General features: G+C 42.7%; 1 protein-coding gene across 4 annotated transcripts in view; it reads right to left on the bottom strand.

Moving 5' to 3' along the window:
* The window catches only part of LOC135216276 (intermembrane lipid transfer protein VPS13D-like), a 999641-nt gene that overhangs the window by 373308 nt on the left and 605298 nt on the right, over positions 1–21035 (bottom strand). For all 4 annotated transcript variants that reach the window (XM_064251439.1, XM_064251442.1, XM_064251440.1 and 1 more), the window contains 2 exons: positions 7903–8220; positions 6119–6206 (listed from right to left, as the gene is read on the bottom strand). In XM_064251439.1, the coding sequence (XP_064107509.1) occupies positions 6119–6206; positions 7903–8220 (406 nt within the window). The remainder of the gene's footprint in view (positions 1–6118; positions 6207–7902; positions 8221–21035) is intronic.

Below are 21035 nucleotides of genomic sequence, written 5' to 3'. Positions count from 1 at the left end.
CACTCTCTTAGCTGTAGCAAGGGCCAAAAGGAAGATAGCCTTCTTCGTCAGATCCTTGAAAGAGGCTAAGCTAGGAGGTTCGAATCTAGACGATCCAAGGAATTGTAGAACTACGTCTAGATTCCATTTGTTGGTACCACATGAGGACGCTTAATGGTTTCAAATGATCTAATAAGATCATGCAAGTCCTTATCATCGGATATCTTTAAGCCTCTATGCCGAAATACCGCCGCCAACATACTGCGGTATCCCTTAATAGTTGACACAACCAGATGACATTCTTCTTTGAGGAAAATAAGGAAATCCGCAATTTGGGTCACAGAGGTACTGGAAGAGGAAATGTTCTTCCTCTTGCACCAACGTCTGAAGACATCCCACTTTGACTGGTATACACGCAAGGTGGAAGGTCTCCTCGCTCTTGCGATTGCTTTAGCCGCTGTTGCTGAAAAGCCTTTCGCTCTGACCAAACTTTGGACAGTCTGAAGCCAGTCAGACTGAGAGCGAGGAGATTTTTGTGGTACCTGTCGAAGTGGGGTTGTCTGAGTAGATCGCTCCTTAGCGGGAGCGATCTTGGAAGGTCCACCAACCATTCCAGTACCTCTGTGAACCATTCTTGGGCCGGCCAAAAGGGAGCGATTAAGGTCATTCTCGTTGAATCGGACTCTACGAACTTCTTGATGGTTAGCCCCAGGATCTTGAAGGGGGGAAACGCGTAGACGTCGAGTCCGTTCCAGTCCAGAAGAAGAGCATCTATTGCTAATGCCTCTGGATCCGATATCGGAGAGCAGTAAGGATCCAGCCTCTTGTTCTTTGACGTGGCAAAGAGGTCTATGTGTGGCCTGCCCATAACTTCCACAGGCTCTGGCATACATCCAGATGAAGGGTCCACTCTGTGGGAAGGACCTGATCTTTCCTGCTGAGGAGATCTGCTCTTACATTCCTTTCTCCCTGCACGAACCTGGTGAGAAGCTTGATTCCTCTTTCTTCTGCCCACAGAAGAAGGTCTCTTGCTGTCTCGTACAGGGAGAAGGAATGCGTCCCCCCCTGTTTCCTGATATATGCCAGAGCTGTAGTGTTGTCCGCGTTGACCTGCACTACCGATCTTCTGACTTTGGGCTCGAAAGCCTTCAGAGCCAACCACACAGCCATCAACTCCTTTCTGTTGATGTGCCAGGCTACCTGGTCCCCCACCCAGGTACCTGACACTTCGCTGGTTCCCAGAGTTGCACCCCACCCCGTGTCCGATGCGTCGGAGAACAACACCAGGTTGGGGGTCTGTGATTGAAGAGACAGTCCCTTCGCAAAGAGGTTGGGATCTGTCCACCATAAGAGATGTTTCTTGATGTCCTGGGATAACGACAGGGAGAACGTCAAATCCTGAGAACGACGACTCCAATTCATGAAGAAAGAATTGGAGCGGTCTCAGGTGCAACCTTCCTAGGGAAACGAATTGCTCCAGCGAGGAGAGCGTCCCCAGCAGACTCATCCACTCCCTCACTGTGCATACTTCTTTCCCTAAGAAGGTTGTTACTCTCTCGAATCCTCGGGCTATCCTTTCCTGCGAGGTAAAAGCCCGAAAACTCAGAGAGTTCATCTGTATCCCGAGATACACACACTCTCGCTCGGGAATTAGTGACGACTTCTTGAAATTGACGAGAAGTCCCAAAGCCTTCGTCAATTCTAAAGTTACTTGTAAGTCCTTCAAACAACGATCTTCTGAATTGGCCCTTATTAGCCAATCGTCGAGGTACATGGATATCCTCACCCCTTTCAAATGAAGCCATTGAGCCACATTCCTCAAAATCCCCGTGAACACTTGAGGGGCCGTCGAGAGCCGAAACACAGAGCCCTGAACTGAAAAATTTTCCCCCCCATCATGAATCTGAGAAACTTCCTCGAGGAAGGATGGATCGGTACGTGGAAGTAAGCGTCCTGTAAATCCAAGGAAACCATCCAGTCCCCTGGACGAAGTGCTGCCAGCACTGATGAAGGCGTTTCCATCGTGAACTTCTTCTTTTCTACGAAGAAGTTCAGGGCGCTTACATCCAACACCGGTCTCCATCCCCCTGAGGACTTCGGAACTAGGAAAAGGCGGTTGTAGAAGCCCGATGAATGATGGTCTGTCACTAGTTCGATAGCCCCCTTCTCCAGCATCTGATCTACTGCTAGATGGAGAGCTTGATTCATGATGGGGTCTCTGTACCTGGACGTCAGTTCCCTTGGGATGGTCGTCAAGGGAGGTCTTTCGACGAAAGGGATGAGGTAACCTCTCCTCAAAATAGAAAGGGTCCAAGGATCCGCCCCTTTTTGGGCCCAGACTTCTGCCAACTCTAAGAGTCTGGCGCCCACCGTTGTTTGAAGGACTTGCAAGTTATTTGGGGGCTTTAACAGACTTGGCGAAAGTCTTACCCCTTCTTGAAGGTCTACGACCTCTAAACGTAGAGGTTCTTGATGAAGACGCCCCTCGAAAGGGTTCTCGAACACTTGCTTTTTCCTTCTTAGCCTTGGTAGGGAAGGAAGGGCGAGGTTTTCTTGCCGACTGTGCCAAAAGGTCCTGGGTGGCTTTGGCCGACAGTGATCTTGAAATGTCCTGCACTCGATGTTTAGGAACAACTGAGCAGACAGAGGAGCAAACAGCAAAGAAGACCTCTGGGCATGGGAGACAGACTTCGTTAAGAAGGAACAATAAACCGACCTCTTCTTCACGATCCCGGCCCCATACAGGGAGGCGATTTCACTCGCTTCCGTCTCTTACCGACTTGTCCATACAAGACAAAACACACATAAGATCTTCTGGCGAAATTGACTCTGGTACTTCAATTTTCTTGGCTAGGACTCCCAACGACCAATCAAGGAAGTTAAATACTTCTAGCACTCTAAACATGCCTTTGAGCATGTGATCCAATTCATTCATTGCCCAAGTCGTCTTAGCAGAGTTAAGGGCAGTTCTCCTTGTCGAATCTACCAGCGCCGAAAAATCCGAATCAGCCGAAGACGGTAGACCCAATCCTAAGGACTCTCCTGTTTCATACCAGAAACCAGCGCGTCCTGATAACTTCGAAGGAGGAAAAGCGAACATCGTTTTCCCCGCTTCTTCTTTGGAAGCCATCCAGGAACCAAAACTCCTCAGTGCCTTCTTCATAGAAAGAGTTGGCTTCATCCTCACACAAGAAGAACTCTTCGCTGTCTTCGCCGTTGAAAAAAGTGAGTGAGGAGAAGGAGGAGCCGTAGGAGAAAGGGAATCCCCAAAAACTTGCAAAAGTAGCTCTGTAAGCTTCTTGTAAGAAGACACAGCAGCAGAAGTGTTCGGTTCCTCATCCGAACCTTCTAGGACGTCTTGTCGAGCGAGCGCGGAAGATCCTTAGGTGACGAAGGATCCTAGTAGGAGTTGAGCGAGAGGTTGGAGACGCCCTCTCTTAGAAGAGTTCACATCCACTGGAGAATGAAGAGAAGATCTGGGATGCCTACGATGAGACTCCCTCTTCGAGGTAGACGGAATCTCAGCCGAAGGAGAGGTAGGGCTCCTACTATACTCTTTGCGCCTATCCCGAGGCGAGCGGCTGCCAGGAGAAGAGCGCCTATCGAGAGCAGAACGCTTGCGCGGCTCTCCATACCTGTCCAGTTGCGTACGATCAACGGAAGTTCGACTGGAAGGCGAAATGCGCCTACTAGGAGAAGGCTGCTTGCGAGACTCTTGACGTCTAACAAGAGGGTAACATTCAGGAGAAGGGCGCTTCAAAGCTAACGAGCGCCTACTTGGAGAAGGGCGCTTCCGAGATTCCTGTTGTCTACCAAGAGACAAACGGTCAGGAGAAGTGCGCCTAGAAGCGGGAGAGCGCCTACACGGAGAAGGGCGCTTGAAAGACTCTTGTTGTCTGCCCCGAGGAGAATAATCAGGAGTATGACGCCTTAAAAGAGACGAGCGCCTACTAGGAGATCGATGTGCAGTAGGCTCTTGGCGCCTACCTTGCGGGGAGCGGCTAACAGCAGGCCGTCTATCATGCACACGACTCCTACCAGACTCTTGATGCCTGTCAGGAGAGAAGTCACGATCCGACACTCGAGGAGAGTGACATCTGGACGAAGAACGCCTACTTGCATAAGGACGCACTCTAGAATCTTGAGGCTGCTGAGGAGAAGTCTCACGCGAGGGAGTTGAAGAAATAGCGTGATGAGCAGGTGCAGTGCGCTTACCGGAAGCGGGAATCCAATCCGGAGAAAAAACTTCTTTCTCCATAGAGCGTCCTACCGATGTTTGGCGCCTTGAAGTCGAAAGAGAGCCAGGCGAGCGAGGGCGCTCACGCGAGCCCCTACCTTCATACGAAACCTCCCCATATGAAGGAGAACGCCTAAAACGAGGAGAACGATCCTCTGAAGAGCGGCGCCTAGATCTCTTGATCGGAAGAGAAACGTCCTTCTTCCTACGTGATCTAACTGCTAGAGAGTCTGCTAGCGCCGTGATCTGAGCTTGAAGTCCCGCGAGTACTCTCGTAGGCGAATCTTGTTGTTCTTCCTCGGAAGCAGGCGCCGAGCGCGGAGCGCGAGAAGAAGAACGCTCACAGGATTTCTTGGGTTTCTTCGCCTCCACCGACGATTCTTCCGGGAAAACCTCCGGACTAGAAGCCAAAGGACTGCAGGGAGCGTTCCAAGCCCTCTTCAACGGGCGCGACGCATCCGGGGAGTTCCAACCTCTCTTCGGAGAGGGAGACGACGAAGAGGAGAAGCATTGGCGTAGTAGCTCCTTCTTGTAGCGATCCGAGGCAGCCTGGGAGCGTACTTCAGGATCTGCCGAGGGGACGCCTGACCGGTGGGGGTTCTCCCTAGCCCTCTTGCGGCTTTCGACTTTCCTACTCCACTGGAACTGGGAGTCTGGAAGAGGTCTAGGCCTAGAGGCACTAAGGAGCCGGTCAGACGCACCCTCCACAACACTGGGGACACTGCACTGATCACTAACACTCTCCTTACCTTCCAACTGACGAATCTTCTGATCCATAGAACGAATCGTGGCTCTCAGAGCTGCCGCCTCCGAAGGCGAATCTTCGGCTTCGGTGCGGGGAGCAGGGGCTGCAACTTGGGAAGAAGGTTCTAATTCTACGTTAGCATTAGGATCCACATCCAACTCACTCATTCTAGATCTACTAGAACTTCTAGAGGAAGCCTTACGCACTCTATCACGTTCCAACTTCCTAACATAAGAAGAGAGAGCCTTATATTCTTCTTCATTCAATCCCTTACATTCACTACAAGGGTTAGCAAAAGAACATTCATTCCCCCTGCATTTCATGCAAACCGTGTGGGGGTCTACCGAAGCTTTCGGCAACCTCACCTTACATCCTTCATTCACGCAAACCCTAAACAAAATCGGAGTTTTAACTACCGAATCTAGGTCAGACATCGTTAAAGAAAATCAAACTCAAAATCAAACCGGTCCACAATCAGCGTATGCCAAGCCAAACAAAGCGAATACGTCACCAAAAGAAGTCCAAATTAACTCCAGGCAAGCGAGAATCGAAAAACTATCGAGAGGAACCGACAACAGTTGTTATCGTTCCCGCGACAGAGAAAAATCTGACAAGCTTACGGGAGTGGTTCGTACATCCGCCACCCAGCGGCGGGTAAGGTAGACCACCTGACCTACCTGTCGCGTGTGCCGCGAGATTTGAAATTCTGTCGGGAACGTCGGAGACTATTGCTAAGTATATATCTGTCAGGGAAGTTCATGTACAAAAAGAATAATTAATATAATATAAACAATACACACCAAAACCAAGAGATTCACATACTTTATACAACATACATTTATTGCTATTTAACAATAACATGGACTAAAGTTAGAGGAAAACAGTGGCTCATATTGGTAACTAAACATGAAGCAAAGTGATCTTACGTCTCAAGTATGATTAAATTAACACATAATGAAACATAACTACCACACCTAAAATATTAAATAATTCAATTAACATCAGACTACAAGTAATGACACCAGTAAAATTATTTAGTAATTCATAACAGCATACTATTGTTAATAAAAAATGAAACCAAATCCTAATAGTATAATTTTGGACACACGTGTTATAGTATGTGTTAACTTAGTACTGAATTTTTTTTAATCATTTACCTGATGCATCCGCTGTTACCCCTTCTTGCTTAAAGATCAGTGGAAGACCCGTCTTATTAATTAACCAATAACCTGCATATACAATCACCTGAAAATAATAATATAAGTATGTATGAGCAAATTACCATATACGTATGCTGGTGTATAAGGCGACCTTGTAACCATAAAAAATCTCCCCCAAATTGGGGGGTCATCTTATATGCCAAATATAAAAAGTAAACCTAAATCAGGTCCACCATGTGAACTGATTGGTTTTTATTTCAATTTTTTTTTTTTTCAAATAATGCATATTCCATCACTGTACGTGAGCTTCAACAGCAATTTAGTAGGTCAGAACTTATGTAAATAGCAAGCTAGGTACTGGGGAGGTGAACTGCTGAGTGACCGTTATCTGGATACAAATTCTTGAGGCTACAAAGTGGTTGCTCTAGTTCTTTATTAGTAGGGCACTCGTTTTTACTTTTTCCTAAATAGCTTTGAGGAATCAACATGATACTCTTGCTCCTTTCATAGTGCACTGCTGCAAGTATCCCCAGAAAACTAGGCTCATGAAAAAGGAACAGAATTATGAAGAAGATGATTTCCCAGGAGGGGGTTGTGCTTCCTTCAGGAGGCAATATTACTTGACCTGGAGGTACCACTGGACTAAATGGGGCGATCAAAAATTTCTCTCAGCTGATGATCAAACAGAATCTCTTTATTTGCATAGAAAATTGGTGTACAGCAGTGAGTCTTCTCAGACTTTTCAAAACCTATCTCCAGGAAATGTTTTGATTATTATCCCCTTCTTTGGTCATCAGCATCTTAAAACGTTGCACAAGAACTTGAGTTCTATTTAATGTCTTATCTCAGATCTTAGCATTAATCTCAGACATCATTATTTAAACAAATCACTCTGTAAGCTTTATGAAATGTTTTATAATTCATATCATCCTTACAGTCAGCTCTTCCCAAATTATACCATCGACTGCACATGTACTAGCTATGCAATTAATGCGGACAGTCTTTCCTATTCTTTTTGAAGTTCATCAGTAAACAGTTTTATGTAAATACTGCTCCAGTTGAGAACAATTATTAATGCAATGGTCTTCCTAATCATGTAGCTGACGCAACTTTTCAATATCACTGTAGTATGATATATTAAAATACCTTTCTGATTTCTTTCTTTGTCTCCAGTATTTACCTTGCTATCATTCTAGTTTATGGAGTGTTAGCCATACTCTCCACATATAAAAATACAATTTTTAATCATTTCTACTTTTGACCAAAATAAAATCAATCTTTTACCAGCTTGTACCAGCTTGTAATTTTCCTCTTGGCTTAATTAGCACAAACAAAACTTGATACCAGCATAATTCAATTATGAATTCCACCTGTAAGGATTTCACAACCAACTACCTTTGTTCTGTGTCACTGTATGGGTCTTCTGCAACAAATAGACCCCTGACAGAGGCAACTCTGTGGCAGTATACAAACTACAGTGTACTCAATTTACAAAATATACAATGTCTCTAGAATAGCTTTCAAATTCATGCAGGCTCACACCCTTAACGAAAATGAGTAAATTTCCTCAAAAGTCAAAAATTACAAATCACAGGAGAAATGATATTAACAATGAAAGACAAAATGTACTAAAAACATCAGTTGAAAAACTAAAGAAAATGAAATGTGTTACAGTACATCTGAAAACCATACAATTAAATTTTTCACTGTCTGCTTATGATTAGGCATGAATGGTTTAGTGAAAGAGAAAAAAAACCAAGACCAATTTGACCTTTACTGACCTTCAGTGCACCGCCATATTGAGGTCGCACTCTGAGATGAACATACAAGATTCGTTTCTTGGAATCCTGTAGCTTCAAGGGAAGGACATATGGTGAAGTTGTAGGATTAAGGGTGATTTCACCACAGGAAGTAAAAGCATCTGTCCAAAAAGAGAATGATACACTCTGGGCAGGATCAACAGAATGCAGAGAAGAATCTTCCCCTGGCTTTATGCGGCCTAAGTTCCCTGTTGTTTTGACTTCATAGTGAAGGTCGTATGGCAACAAGTTTAACAAAGTTAAGGGGCTTACAAGGACAATAGAGTGGCCAGGCTGTACCTGTAAAGGAATTCATGGTATAAATAGTTTTGTTTCACATATACATTTTCTGACAGTGCTTTGAACATTATTACCATAATATTTCCTCATATAAGATGACCTTTAAATCCTAAAATTTACCCCTAAAAATTGGGTGTCATCTTATACTACAGTTCTAAAAATCAAACCTTGAATTTTAAGATGTGTATTGGCCTCAGTGCAATAAGCACCAACATACATACATGAAGATTCACATTATGAAATAAACTGATAATAAATGTAATAAAACCATTTTTACCTTATACAGCTAGTTGTTGACTTACGACCGCAATTGGTTACAACCAACCAGTTGTAAGACGATTTGGAAGTAAGTTGGCCCATGTTAATTTACCGTAAGAATATTCTCTAGGTTCAATGCACATTGGCTTATGATAATTCAGTACAAAGAGAAGTTGAATAACATTAACACAGTAGCCTAGCGTAGCCTAGCGTACAGTATACTGTATACTACATACAAAATATAATTTAGTAATCTATTTATAAACATAAGCCAATTTTGGAGATTCAATGCATTCTGAGTATATCATAGAAAAAAAAATTGGATACGAAACTGGAATCAGATTTGGACCGACATCGGCATAATTGAGCGATGTCAGGCTGCTGACGGCTACATATATTTATGAAATAAAAACACAATGAATATGCATTGTTTCCGTGAATATTTAAAAAAGTTATACATTACTGTATCTAATAATATTGTAGGAACTCTCATATTATTGTATCATAAAATACTAACAAAGCAGTTATTGTTTTGATTTGGGTAATCAGCTGATGGCGAATACTAGTTTTTTTTCGCTGTATTTAACTCAATTTGGAGCGAACTGCCTTGCTTCTAATTAGCATAAAATATCTAAATACTTTACTTATATGAGAGAAGGTAATTTGTCATTATATGTGTTAAGTCAAAATATGAATTTAATGTGTCTCGTGAACAAAATCCGTTAACAGATTGCATTGTGGGCATGTTTACTGTGTAAAAATATTAAGTGAGTCCGTTTGCTATTTTCACTTGATTTCATAGTAGAAATTATCTTTTATCGGCATGAAAACAACAGTAAAATGTGTTCTTTCAAGACCTGAAGTTTTGATTAAAATGATTCTCTCTCAATTTTATTACAGTTGTGTTTGATGGCATTAGTTTACTGGAGTCATATCCTTGTTGTCGATGCACAATAATAGTAATTAGCATGTGTGGAGAGGCGGGAGCTGGGAAATAAACTGTCGTACGTTCAGCTGAATACCACTCTTTCTTGCTCATGTCGCTTCCCAGTTATTTTAGGTGTGGGAGGTCGTAAAGTCGATCAGTCAACTACTGGCAGTAGAGCATTATTGGCATATCGTCATAACAAATATGTAGCCTATTTGAGGAATAACTTAATATCAATGAAAACAACTACTATCTATGCTATCCCAGCTGATAAAAAATAAACATCAAGTTATGGTTGCGCTCACAGCCTTTCAGAAATTTCAATGATAGTTGTCATCATCATACAAATCATCTTCAGTACTATCACTGGCATTGCTCAAGTGATTTTATGACACTTTCTACTTTCATGTTCCCCAATGTTATTATAACAAAATTGCAGCGAACATCAACTGAGGCAGCACGCAAAGCTGTTAATAACTGTTTAGAACAATTCAGTCATATGAATGATAATTGTGTACAATAATTATTGTTCATTATTGTATTGTTATTAGCGGTTGTTTGTGAATGGCGATGAAACAAAGACAATAATGGTTTCCCTTTTAGGCAATGTATGTATGAAAAACATGATGTAGAATCAGCTTTGTTAAACCCAGTTTTGTTAATTTACAAAAGGAATATCTGAATTAAGTTCCATTTAGCAACTAAAGACAGTGACAATATCAGTAAAACACGATCAGTTGTATTTCAAGACGGTAAACTAAACCAGAATGCAAATGGTGCATCATTGCTCTGGTCATATATTGTGATATTATATGTAATACATGCAATATGATGTTTAGTTACAGTAAAACAAATTTTATTATAAATTATCATTATTCTCAGTGCAATCTCTTATAATTGTCAAGTTGTGAAACCTTGCCGATTCTCTTCCTCCTCCAAAAAATTCCAGATTTTAGAATTCTGGATGAAGTACTAAATATCAAAGCGGCGGGATAGAGGAACTGTCTGGAGGAGAGGGGTTTGTACTACTCCCAACTCCTCCTTGCCAAGGAGTGGAGCATATGCTATTGAATAGAGGGTTTGATATTTGTATATTAAGCAACCACACTGTCAGTATGACTACCTTACTCACCTGTACCAGACCAGTCAAGCGAATGACGCGTCTATTCCTTAATCAGCCCACAGGAAGAAGGAAAGGTACAAGAGAAAGAAGGAGACCAGCCAACTCATTCTCTCATCCACACAATCATCTTAGGTAAGATATAAAAGTGCCCTGTTAACCCTTTATTGCTGACTGGACGTATTTTATGACGACATTTTTTCTCTCTCGTGTGCCGACTGGACGTATTTTACGTCTACTTACAAAAGTTTTTTTTAAAATTCGCGGAAAAATACTTATAGGCCTACCAGCCTAAAATTTTTTGATCACGCGCCTTGGGGGATGCTGGGAGTTCACGGATCAAGGTGTTGTTTTGTTTACAATCGTTACACAGGCGCGCAAGCGCGAATTTCTTTCTTGCCGCACTAAAAAGTATCTGTGACACATCTCGGAAATTATTTCGTCACTTTGACATAATTTTTGTACCATTGTAAATTAGCCGTTACATGAAGTATTATATATGAAAATGTGCGCATTTTTATGTAGAATACAACAATAAAATACTCATGATTGTAGCTTTTATCAGTTTTGAGATATTTTCATATAAATAATGATAATTGCCAAAATTTCAACTTTCGGTCAACTTTGATTCTACCGAAATGGTCGAAAAAAGCAATTGTAAGCTAAAACTCTTATATTTTAGTAATATTCAATCATTTACCTTAATTTTGCAACTAATTGGAAGTCTCTAGCACAATATTTCGATTTATGGTGAATTTATGAAAAAACTTTTTCCTTACGTCCGCGCGGTAACTTCCGAAAAAATCATACGTGCGATTGTGGTAATGTTTGCACCATTTTAAATTAGCCGTTACATAAAGTTTTATATATGAAAATGTGCGCAATTTCATGTAGAATACAACAAATAATAATTGAAGGTTGTAGCTTTTCTCATTTTTGAAATATTTGCATATAAATCACGATAAATAGAAAAAAACCACGTTCGGTCAACTTTGACTCTACCGAAATGGTCGAAAAACGCAATTGTAAGCTAAAACTCTTACAGTCTAGTAATATTCAGTCATTTATCTTCATCTTGAAACAAATTCGAAGTCTCTAGCAAATTATTTAGATTTATGGTGAATTTAAAAAAAAATCTTTCCTTCCCTCCGCGCGCGGATTCTCCGCCACAAATCTCCGAAATGCGTACGTCCCATTCTCGGAATATTTGCTCCATTTCATATTAGGCACTTCATAGTTTTATATATGAAAATGTGCGCAATTTCATGTAGAATAAAACAAAAAATAATTGAAGGTTGTAGCTTTTCTTATTTCCGAAATAATTACATATAAAAAATATATATATAAAAAAATTCGACATTCGGTCAACTTTAACTCGTCAGATATGGTCGAAAACTGCAATTGTAAGCTAATACTCTTACAGTATAGTAATATTCAATCATTTGTCTTCATTTTGAAAGAAATTAGAAGTCTCTAGGACAATATTTAGATTTAAGGTGAATTTTTGAAAAAAATATTTGTTTACGTCCGCTCGTTACGAATTCATGCATTATTTTGTGATAATATTTTCTCTGTGTTGCTTTCATCGTTTTACAATGTGTTATATACCAAAATGATTGAAATTTGGTGTACATTACAACGAAAAAAAAAGTAATTGTTACCTTTACCGTTTTGCGCACAGCGCGATTTGAATACAATTATATATGAAATTTCGTTTTTGCGCTATCATATATCGCATTATTTATATATGATAATGATAATTTTTTTCATTTCTGATGGTTGCATACTAAACTTCAGCCAATGACAAAAAAAGGAGCCAAAAATGAACTCTTAATCTTGAAAACTAAGCGCGCTGTGATTTTTTGAAAAAAATATTTTTTCCGCTTCCGCGCTCACTCTGAAACACCTCCGGTACACGGGAGACAATTTTTTTTTTACCGCTTCAGCATTTAAGGGTTAAGGGCAACTATGAGTTACACAACCTGTTGGGCAGCCACCACAGGACCCAGGGAAAATGTGTCTGCAGATCTGTGGGCAACATCCTTAAGATAAAAAGAGGTGAACATGGACTGGCATAACCACCAGTGCTCAGCACTCTATGTACAGCCAAGTTCTTTTTGAAAGCCAGAGAGGGACCATTGCCCCTAACGTCATGCGCTCTAGCCTGCACAGACATGGTGGTGGAATCATCAAAAGTCAAGTATGCCTGTCTGATGGCTTCCCATATCCAAAAAGAGACAGCATTCTTAGACACCTATTTCTTTGTACGGCCTGTGCTTACGAAAATTCGAAGGACACCAACCCCCAACCCCTGGTGTGCTTCACCTCATAGCTCAGACCGTGGAGCTCTCCTACCCTCTTGGAAGATGCCAAGGCCATAAGGAAAACTGTCTTGAGCATCAAGTTCCAGTCAGATGAGCGACGCAAGGGCTCATGTGGACTCTTAGTGAAGCTCTTGAGAACCAAGAAAACATCCCACTTTCAGAGGCTTGAACCCCTTAACTAACAAGGAAAGTTCCCAGAAAGAGGAGATGTCGATAGCTCTAAGGCGTAACACCAAACTCAGGGTCGCCCAGTAGCCTCTAATGGCAGAAATGGACAAACGTTTCTCGTCTCTGAGGAAGGTTAAAAAGCCTGCTATTCACTGAATAGAAGTTGTGAGTGGAGAAAGACCCCATTTACGACACCAATCACAGTAGATCGCCCATTTGCCTTGGTAAAAAGCAGAGGTCGACTTTCTGAGACTGCTGGACATATGCCCTGCTGTTCTCTGAGAAAAGCCTCTCACTCGGAGGAGATACTTGATAGCCTCCAACCGTGAAGAGACAGGGATTCTACTGACTGGTGGAACCTTTCCACATGCGGCTGACACAAGTGTCGCCAAGGGGGAATCTCCCTCAGAACCTCTGACAACGATGACAGCAGATCTGGGAACCATTCTGCCTGAGGCCACAGAGGGGTTACCAAAGTCATCCTGAGACCCTGTGAACTCATTAGCCTGTTCAGAACTTGACGGATCAAACAAAACGGAGGCAAGGCATACACCTCCAGGTTGTCCAAGGGATGTTGGAATGCGTTCTCTGCCAATGCTAAAGGATCTGAGACCACTGAACAGAATATCTCCAGTTTCCTGTTGAACAGAGATGCAAAAAGGTCCACCATGGGTATCCCCCAAACCTGGAAAAGCTTGTCTGCTGTCTGCTACCACTTGATGAAGGGACCACTCTGTGCCTAGGATCTGATCCTGACGACTGAGTTTGTCTGCAACCACATTCCTTTTGCCTGGGATATACCTGGCTGAGAGCTCTACTGAATTGCTGGCCGCCCACTGGTGAACCTTGATGGTCAAGGCATGAAGGTAACGAGAAACCAGGCTGCCCTGTTTGTTCACATAGGCTACCACCGTGGTGTTGTCCGACATGAGAACAACAGAATGACCTTCTACCTTCTCCGGAAATTCCTTCAGGCCCAGGAAGGCTGCCTCCAACTCCAAGACGTTGATATGTTGCTGTTTGTCCTCCAAACTCCAAACGCCTGAAGCAATGAGGCCGCCTAAATGAGCCTCCCAACCTGCGAGGGAGGTGTCTGAGAACAGAAGGAAGTCTGGTGGAAGAGAAAGCAGAGGGACACCCTTCGAAAGATTCTGGTCATCCAACCACCAACGAAGGTCTTCTCTCACTTCCAGAGACAGAGGAACCATTGACAAGGGTGAGTCCCCCACCGGAGACCAGAATTCTCCCAGTCTCCATTGCAGAGACTGAAGATGAAGATGCCCATGAGGGACCAGCTTCTCCAAGGAAGACAACACTCCCAGATGAACCTGCCACTAATGAGCTGACTGATGTGACTCTGACAGGAAGTCGCACGCCACCACCCGCAACTTCTCCAATCTCTGATCCAACGGGAAAACTTTTGCCATTGTTGTATCGATGACCATGCCCAGGTAGAGAATCCTTTGACTGGGTACGAGGTTCAACTTTTCCTGGTTGACTATGATGCCCCGTTCCAAACAGAACCGAAGTAGACGATCCCTGTCCTACAGCAGCTTTTCCCTGGAAACTGCCAAGACCACCCAATCGTCGAGGTACCTCAGCAAACGGATCCCCTGAGCATGGGCCCAACTTGACATGAGAGAGAAGACCCTTCTGAACACTTGAGGGGCTGTTGTCAGCCAGAAGCATAGGACTTTGAACTCGAAGACCTTGTCCCCAGCAGAGAAGCGAAGGAACTTCCTGGACGTTGAATGAACAGGGACTTGGAAGTATGCATCCCTTAAGTCTATCGACAGAATGAAGTCGCCTTCCCTCACGGCTGCCAACACCGAATGCGGGGTCTTCATCTTGAACCGTGTCTTCCTGACGAAGTGATTCAAGGTGGATAAGTCGATCACAGGTCTCCATCCTCCCGGCGCCTTGGGCACCAAGATGATGTGACTGTAAAACCCCGGAGACGGATGCACCACTTCCTCTATCGCATCCTTGTCCAGTATCTTCTGCACTTCCTCCCAAAGAGCCAAGAACTTCAGAGAATCTGGAGGATATGCCTTCCTGAGCTGCGGTTTGTCCGACAGAGGAGGAGAGAAGTCGAATGGGAGTAGGTACCCCACCAGAAGGACATCTACCACTCACTTCTCCGCCCCATAACTCTGCCACTTGGCCCAATGGCCCGCCAGGTACCCCCCCCACCCCCCAACCCCTGCCGCAGGAGAGGGAGTGGCACCTAACCTCTGCCCCTTGGGGCCCCTTCTTGGCTTAAAGGAACGAGAGCGAAAGGGACGTTGATCCTCTGACCTAGACTAAGTCGAATGGGAAGGCCCTGCCGAACTCGAATTCCTCAATGGCCTACCAGGCGACGATCTTCTTGACTACTGCTGGACCGTTGGAGGAGGAGGAGCCATACATCTCCGAGGATGAGACTGCACCTTAGACACGGCCTGGTGCACCAGTCTGTCTTTGGTGTCAGCCCAGCGCTAGTCTATCACATTCTCGAGTTCTGTCTGAGGAAACAAATATTGGGACTCCAACAGATCTCGGTTCCTAAATGCCAGCAAGGGACTCGGTGTAAACTGATCTCTCCATCCTAGACAAAGCTGCATCTCTTCTAATCAGAAGGTTAGCCCATAAATTAACACTGAGGTGAGCCACATACAAAAACCCCTTGCCTCCGGACTGCAACAGACTGGCAAGCGAGGATGCACCCACCAAACCTTCTAGGGACCTGTCAGAAGCTATCTTGGCAAAAACCACAGACCAGAAGTCCAGCCAAGAAACTGTCTGCAACATGGAGGCTGCCGTAGATTCCAATGCTGAGGCCTATTGCGGAGACAAGGACGGAGCCTCCGACCTCACCTGCTCCAAAGTCAATTCCGGGTTCAGGTGAATGATGTCTGGGTTAAGATGTCGCGACATCAAAAATGCAGAGTTCGTAGTGTAGTACTTCCTATGTCTCATGAGAGGCGGGGGTAGTAGCTTGGAGGAGCCCCTAGAGCAAAGCGAAGCGTCCCGGTCCAAAACAGAGGTGTTAACCTTATGCAAGACCGACTGGCGTGCCCAGACAAGGGAAGCTGAAGAGATGATATGGGATCCTGAGTAGCTCCCACCAAGGCTTCCAAGCAAGAAGGAGTGTAAGATGACCGAGCCCGAGTCCTACTTTCCAAATTGTTGAACCCACGAATGAGATAAACTTCCAAAAAGAGAGACAAAAACTCTTGCGTGTCTCCCTCCTGCTCTGGCAACAGAGACCGACAACGAGAAGGATGTGTAGGCTCATCTAAGGCACCTTCCCAATTAAAATTAACGGAAGGATCAGCAGACAAACAGCCCGAAACACCAACTAACCTGTCTTGGCTGGGTCCACGCGTCAGCTCCTGAGATGAACCCACTATAACACTAGGAACATCACTACATACTCCTCCAACAGATAACTCATTAACATGTTCGTGAATGGTCACGGGCATGGCAAACGTATGAACGTGAGTTGGAGAGGAATCCAGAACACTCGAGATTGAACGAGAATCCCCCAGAGTCGAACTCTTGAAGCACCAGTGGGAGGGGCAGGCAAACACTCCTGCTGCACCAACTCTGCACTCAACACCTTCGACCTCTTGACAGGGACTTGAGATCCCTTATGGCAACGAATAGGCCTTTGAGAAGAAGGAGCATTTGCTTCATGTGCATGGACAGGGGAGGTTGCAACACACTAGCGATGTGCATGGACAGGGGAGGTTGCTACCCACTCGCGATGTGCTCGGACGGGGGAGGTTGCAACACGCCCGTAAATTGATGAAGAGGACGAAGCAGCCACTACAGATTGCACAAGGGAAGATACACTAACACTCTCCGAAACACCAATACTCTCGAGAACATGTCCATGTTATTCCTCCCTCGTACGTGAAGAAAGAGCAAAGTCCTTAGCCTTCCAACGCTTGATACACCAACATGGCGTAGAGGGGGAAGAGGGAGAGGAAGACAGCACTGTTTTCTTATGTGATCTCTTCGCAGAAGGCGGGGGACAAAGCAACATGTTTCCTTCCAGTCCTCCCAACCGACAAGGCAGCCAACTTATCATCAAAAACAGAGTTCAACCTCTTAAGCACTGCCTGGCATATAACCTCAGACTGATCTGTAAGAGAATGCTCCGATGACATGGAAGGGAGATGTAGCGAACTGGGCGGCAGGGATGACGTCACGGCTGAGAGAGGCAGTGAAGAGGAGACGACTGGGAGTGACGTCACAAGTGGTGATGACATCACAGCTTCCCCTCGATGTGAATGGGAATCCGACGCCACTGGTGGAGGAATACACAACAACGGAACCCGTGATGTCATCAACGGGGCTGACGCCACGGCTTCCCTCCAACTTGAAGAAGCGGCAGCAGTCACTGGCGGAGCAATACAAGATGGATGAACCTCTGCTACCCACGAAGACGAGGCCGGGAGGAGGGGGGATGGCCTGGCCAGCCTCAGGAGGGGGTAGCGATCCTCCATAAAGTGCGCTAGCAACCCCTCGAAGGACGGGGGACCCCCTAGTCCAAGCGTCTTCCAAATCACCACCATCTTGGATGCCTCCGACTCTGGAATTTGATTCCCTTCCCAGGAATCAAAATAACTCCTGAAGAAGACGGGGCGACATTACAAACATCAGCCTGGTGGCCTCCCGATACGTCCAGCGACGAATCAATGGAAGAAAAGGAAGGAGACACAAGAACAATGCTACTATGGGGGGTGAATACTGCAGGAGACAAAGCATCGGGAAGAGGCGAAAAACCTTCCCAAGAAGGAAGAGTCGAAACCCTCCGATGCTCTCTTTTGCTATAAAACGACTTCCACTGCTCTTTAGGCCATGCCCGGCATTCCGTGCAAGGATTCGTTATAGTATAAAAATTAGAACAGCACCTGCTACACGTGATGTGGGGATCAGTCACTGCTGAAGCCAAAAAACGAGAACACGGAAAACCTGGAATTCCGGGGCACACACATTGACGAGGCCGAGAGGGAGCAGAAGAAGCAGAAGAAGCCATAATATGAGCCAAACACACACACAAAAGAAACGGGCAATGAACCGGGTAAAGGCCAAGAGAGGTCAATGTTATGACCTCTCGCCCAGGCGGTTAAAGAAAAGACTGACGCAGTGGCGTAGGTGAGTGGTCCTTGACCACTCTTCACCCAATCTACACATGCATTGCCAGATATCACAAGATTTCTAGCTTTCATCTGTTTTTTAACCGGATCCAGCTAGGTACTAGAAATTATCCTATTGTTAAGTCTGAAGGTTTGTTCGCATATGAACAATATATTATTGTATACTATTTATTTTTTGCAAATAATCACTTCTCCAAAAACAAAATTTTGGTTTTGTACTTTAGAAGTCATCTTATACTACAGATATGAGATAAATTAATTAAAATTTGCAATGATTTTTTAACCTTATCTTATCTAAAGGTTGTCTTATACACGGACATAATTAGTTTTTAGCAAGAATCTAAGAACTGATTCATAATTTTGTATAAGGTCAGATTAACTGATTCATAATTTTGTATAAGGTCAGATTAACATGCTTATGTTCAATATTTGTATTTTCTTTTTTCTTTTTTTTACCTTTTTAGTACATTTTTACAAATAAATGGAAACTGTTAAAATTCCACATTTCTATATCAATATTTTACAAAGCTTTTGCAGCAAACCATAAAACTATATTTTACCTGATGGTGACGGCTTCTGCCAAGTTTTAATCTCATTTTCAAAGAAAAGTGTCAAGCATCCCTTGCCAGGATATGAAATGGGAGTTTATTCCATACTGAGAAAGACTTTATGTAACCACAAAATGTTCAGCCATATGCACTCTTACATACAAAATCACAAAAGTAATACGTCTTGGTATTTTTTCATAAACTGTCTTGACATGATTTCCATAAGTGAATGTCAATGCTTGGATTAAAATTCAATTCGTAATATTTGTTGAAAAAAAAACTTTTGTGCTGGGAAGATAAAACAACTATTTAATTGGTACTTTGCAGAGAGAGAGAGAGAGAGAGCAGATAGAGAGAGAGAGAGGAAGAAGGAGAGTGGATGAGAAGGGAGCAGATGAGAGAGAGATGAATAATAACTTGCAATATTTGTACCAATTGTATACATATGCTATTCAAGAAAAATAATTCTATATAGGTATGTACTGTAGATAAATATTCAGCTATTTCTATGGAGAATTTTATTGTAAACCACTTTTATTCAGTTTATGAGATCTTGAAAAAAAAAAAATCAGTACATATCTTTGGCAAAAAATATTTGTTAACAGTAAAGTATAGAGATTAAATGCCCTTGCTGATTAAACCCTATCAATCTTCTTGTCAATGAAATGTACTCTTGTTCCCAATACCCCCTCATTTTTGTGATGAAGCTACACACAAGCTGTTGGTTATTCATGCAAATTTGCTGAAAAACCTTCCCAAACTGTTGGTTGTTCATATAAATTTGCTGGTGTTACCATGGTTCAACCCATCACGAGTGAAAAGTACGAGTTAGTATCTCCTTTTACTGACAGATCGTATGGATCCTCTCATTAAGAGACCCAACGACAGCAACAAGAACTAAAAATGTATATCATGAATAAGAATCTAAAATGAAAAACACATAAATCATTACAACCAAAAAAAAGAAAAAAAAATGAACAAGTGTGTTTCAGTGTACCAACAAGCAAGGGAATTCAAACCAAAGGCTGTATAGTGCCCAATAAAGTAGTTAAAGCACAGTTTTAAATTTGAAAAAAAACCTAGGATGTTCCAACAGCTACAAATATTTGGGCAGACACTCCAACCAACAAGCAATTCTATTCAAAGATTGGTGCCTGTCTACACACAGTATACTCTAAATATAACCTTTATAAACACCATCCAGATATCTAACAAGATGGAGTCATAATTCTAGACTGATGCAGGTGGACTGAAGGATATTAATTAAATGAAGGGTAAATTTTGAGGAAGACTGAGTTTCAGAAAGATGTCTGTGTGAGAAGAAAACAAAGTGATCAGAAAAAATTAAAAGGCAGAAAGCAAGCAATACACACAAAAACTAAACAGTAATCTAGGAGTAACATTCCACTATACAAGTCAGTTTCATTTCATCTGTCCATCCATGGATGAAGATGTGGCATATGCACATGTATAGTATTGGTTTATTGTGATAAATATTAAACTATCTCTTAAGAAACATATTTGAATATTTATATGAATGAAGAACCCTCACTCCTGTTTATATAAATCATAAACACGCCAATCTGAATAAAAAATAAACTAACACAAGCACATGAAAGCACATGTATAAAACAGCCTACTCAGATCAAACAAACAATGAACTTTCAATGATTACAATTTATCTCATTAGTATAACCCAGGCTAAACTTAGACCTATGCACAAAATGTTCAAATCAAAAGATTTTCTTAACATTCATACTTTATTCAACATAGTTTCATTGCATGCATATTAAATAACTTTATTATACCAAAGTCATATTGAGACCCTTAAAGTGAAAATTAACCTTTAAAATTGTTTACCCTAGAACATGGAGCATAGAACAATATAGCTAGATCTATGCTGCTGATTCACAAGGTATTTTATTTTAATGACCTTCTTTTAATCCAACATTCATTCCATTTTAGTCAAAATTACTTCTTTATTATAAATTTCAGTTATTCATTCTGGGTACCGTTCCAATGCCAAACTATGAGAAAAAAATTATATACGTCTACTTTAAACATTCATACCGTGTTCGTCATCAACAGTCTAAGAATGATGGGAACTCAATGGAATTTCAAACTTTTGTTCTACTAGATACGTATATGGCTATATAGTCCAAAAAGTGCCTAACCACTGTGCTCAAGAAAAATTTATATAAATATGCAGAGTATTCTGAAAAGAAAATCTCGATACCACTGCTATCAAGTCAAGTATAAACTAAAATCTGCCTTCCAGCAAATACTTCGGTGGCTGTTCCATTCACCTCCCGTAGACCCCTG

Source organism: Macrobrachium nipponense, chromosome 6 (assembly GCF_015104395.2).
Source record: "Macrobrachium nipponense isolate FS-2020 chromosome 6, ASM1510439v2, whole genome shotgun sequence".
NCBI lineage: Eukaryota > Metazoa > Arthropoda > Malacostraca > Decapoda > Palaemonidae > Macrobrachium > Macrobrachium nipponense.
This window is presented reverse-complemented; position numbering and strand designations above follow the sequence as displayed.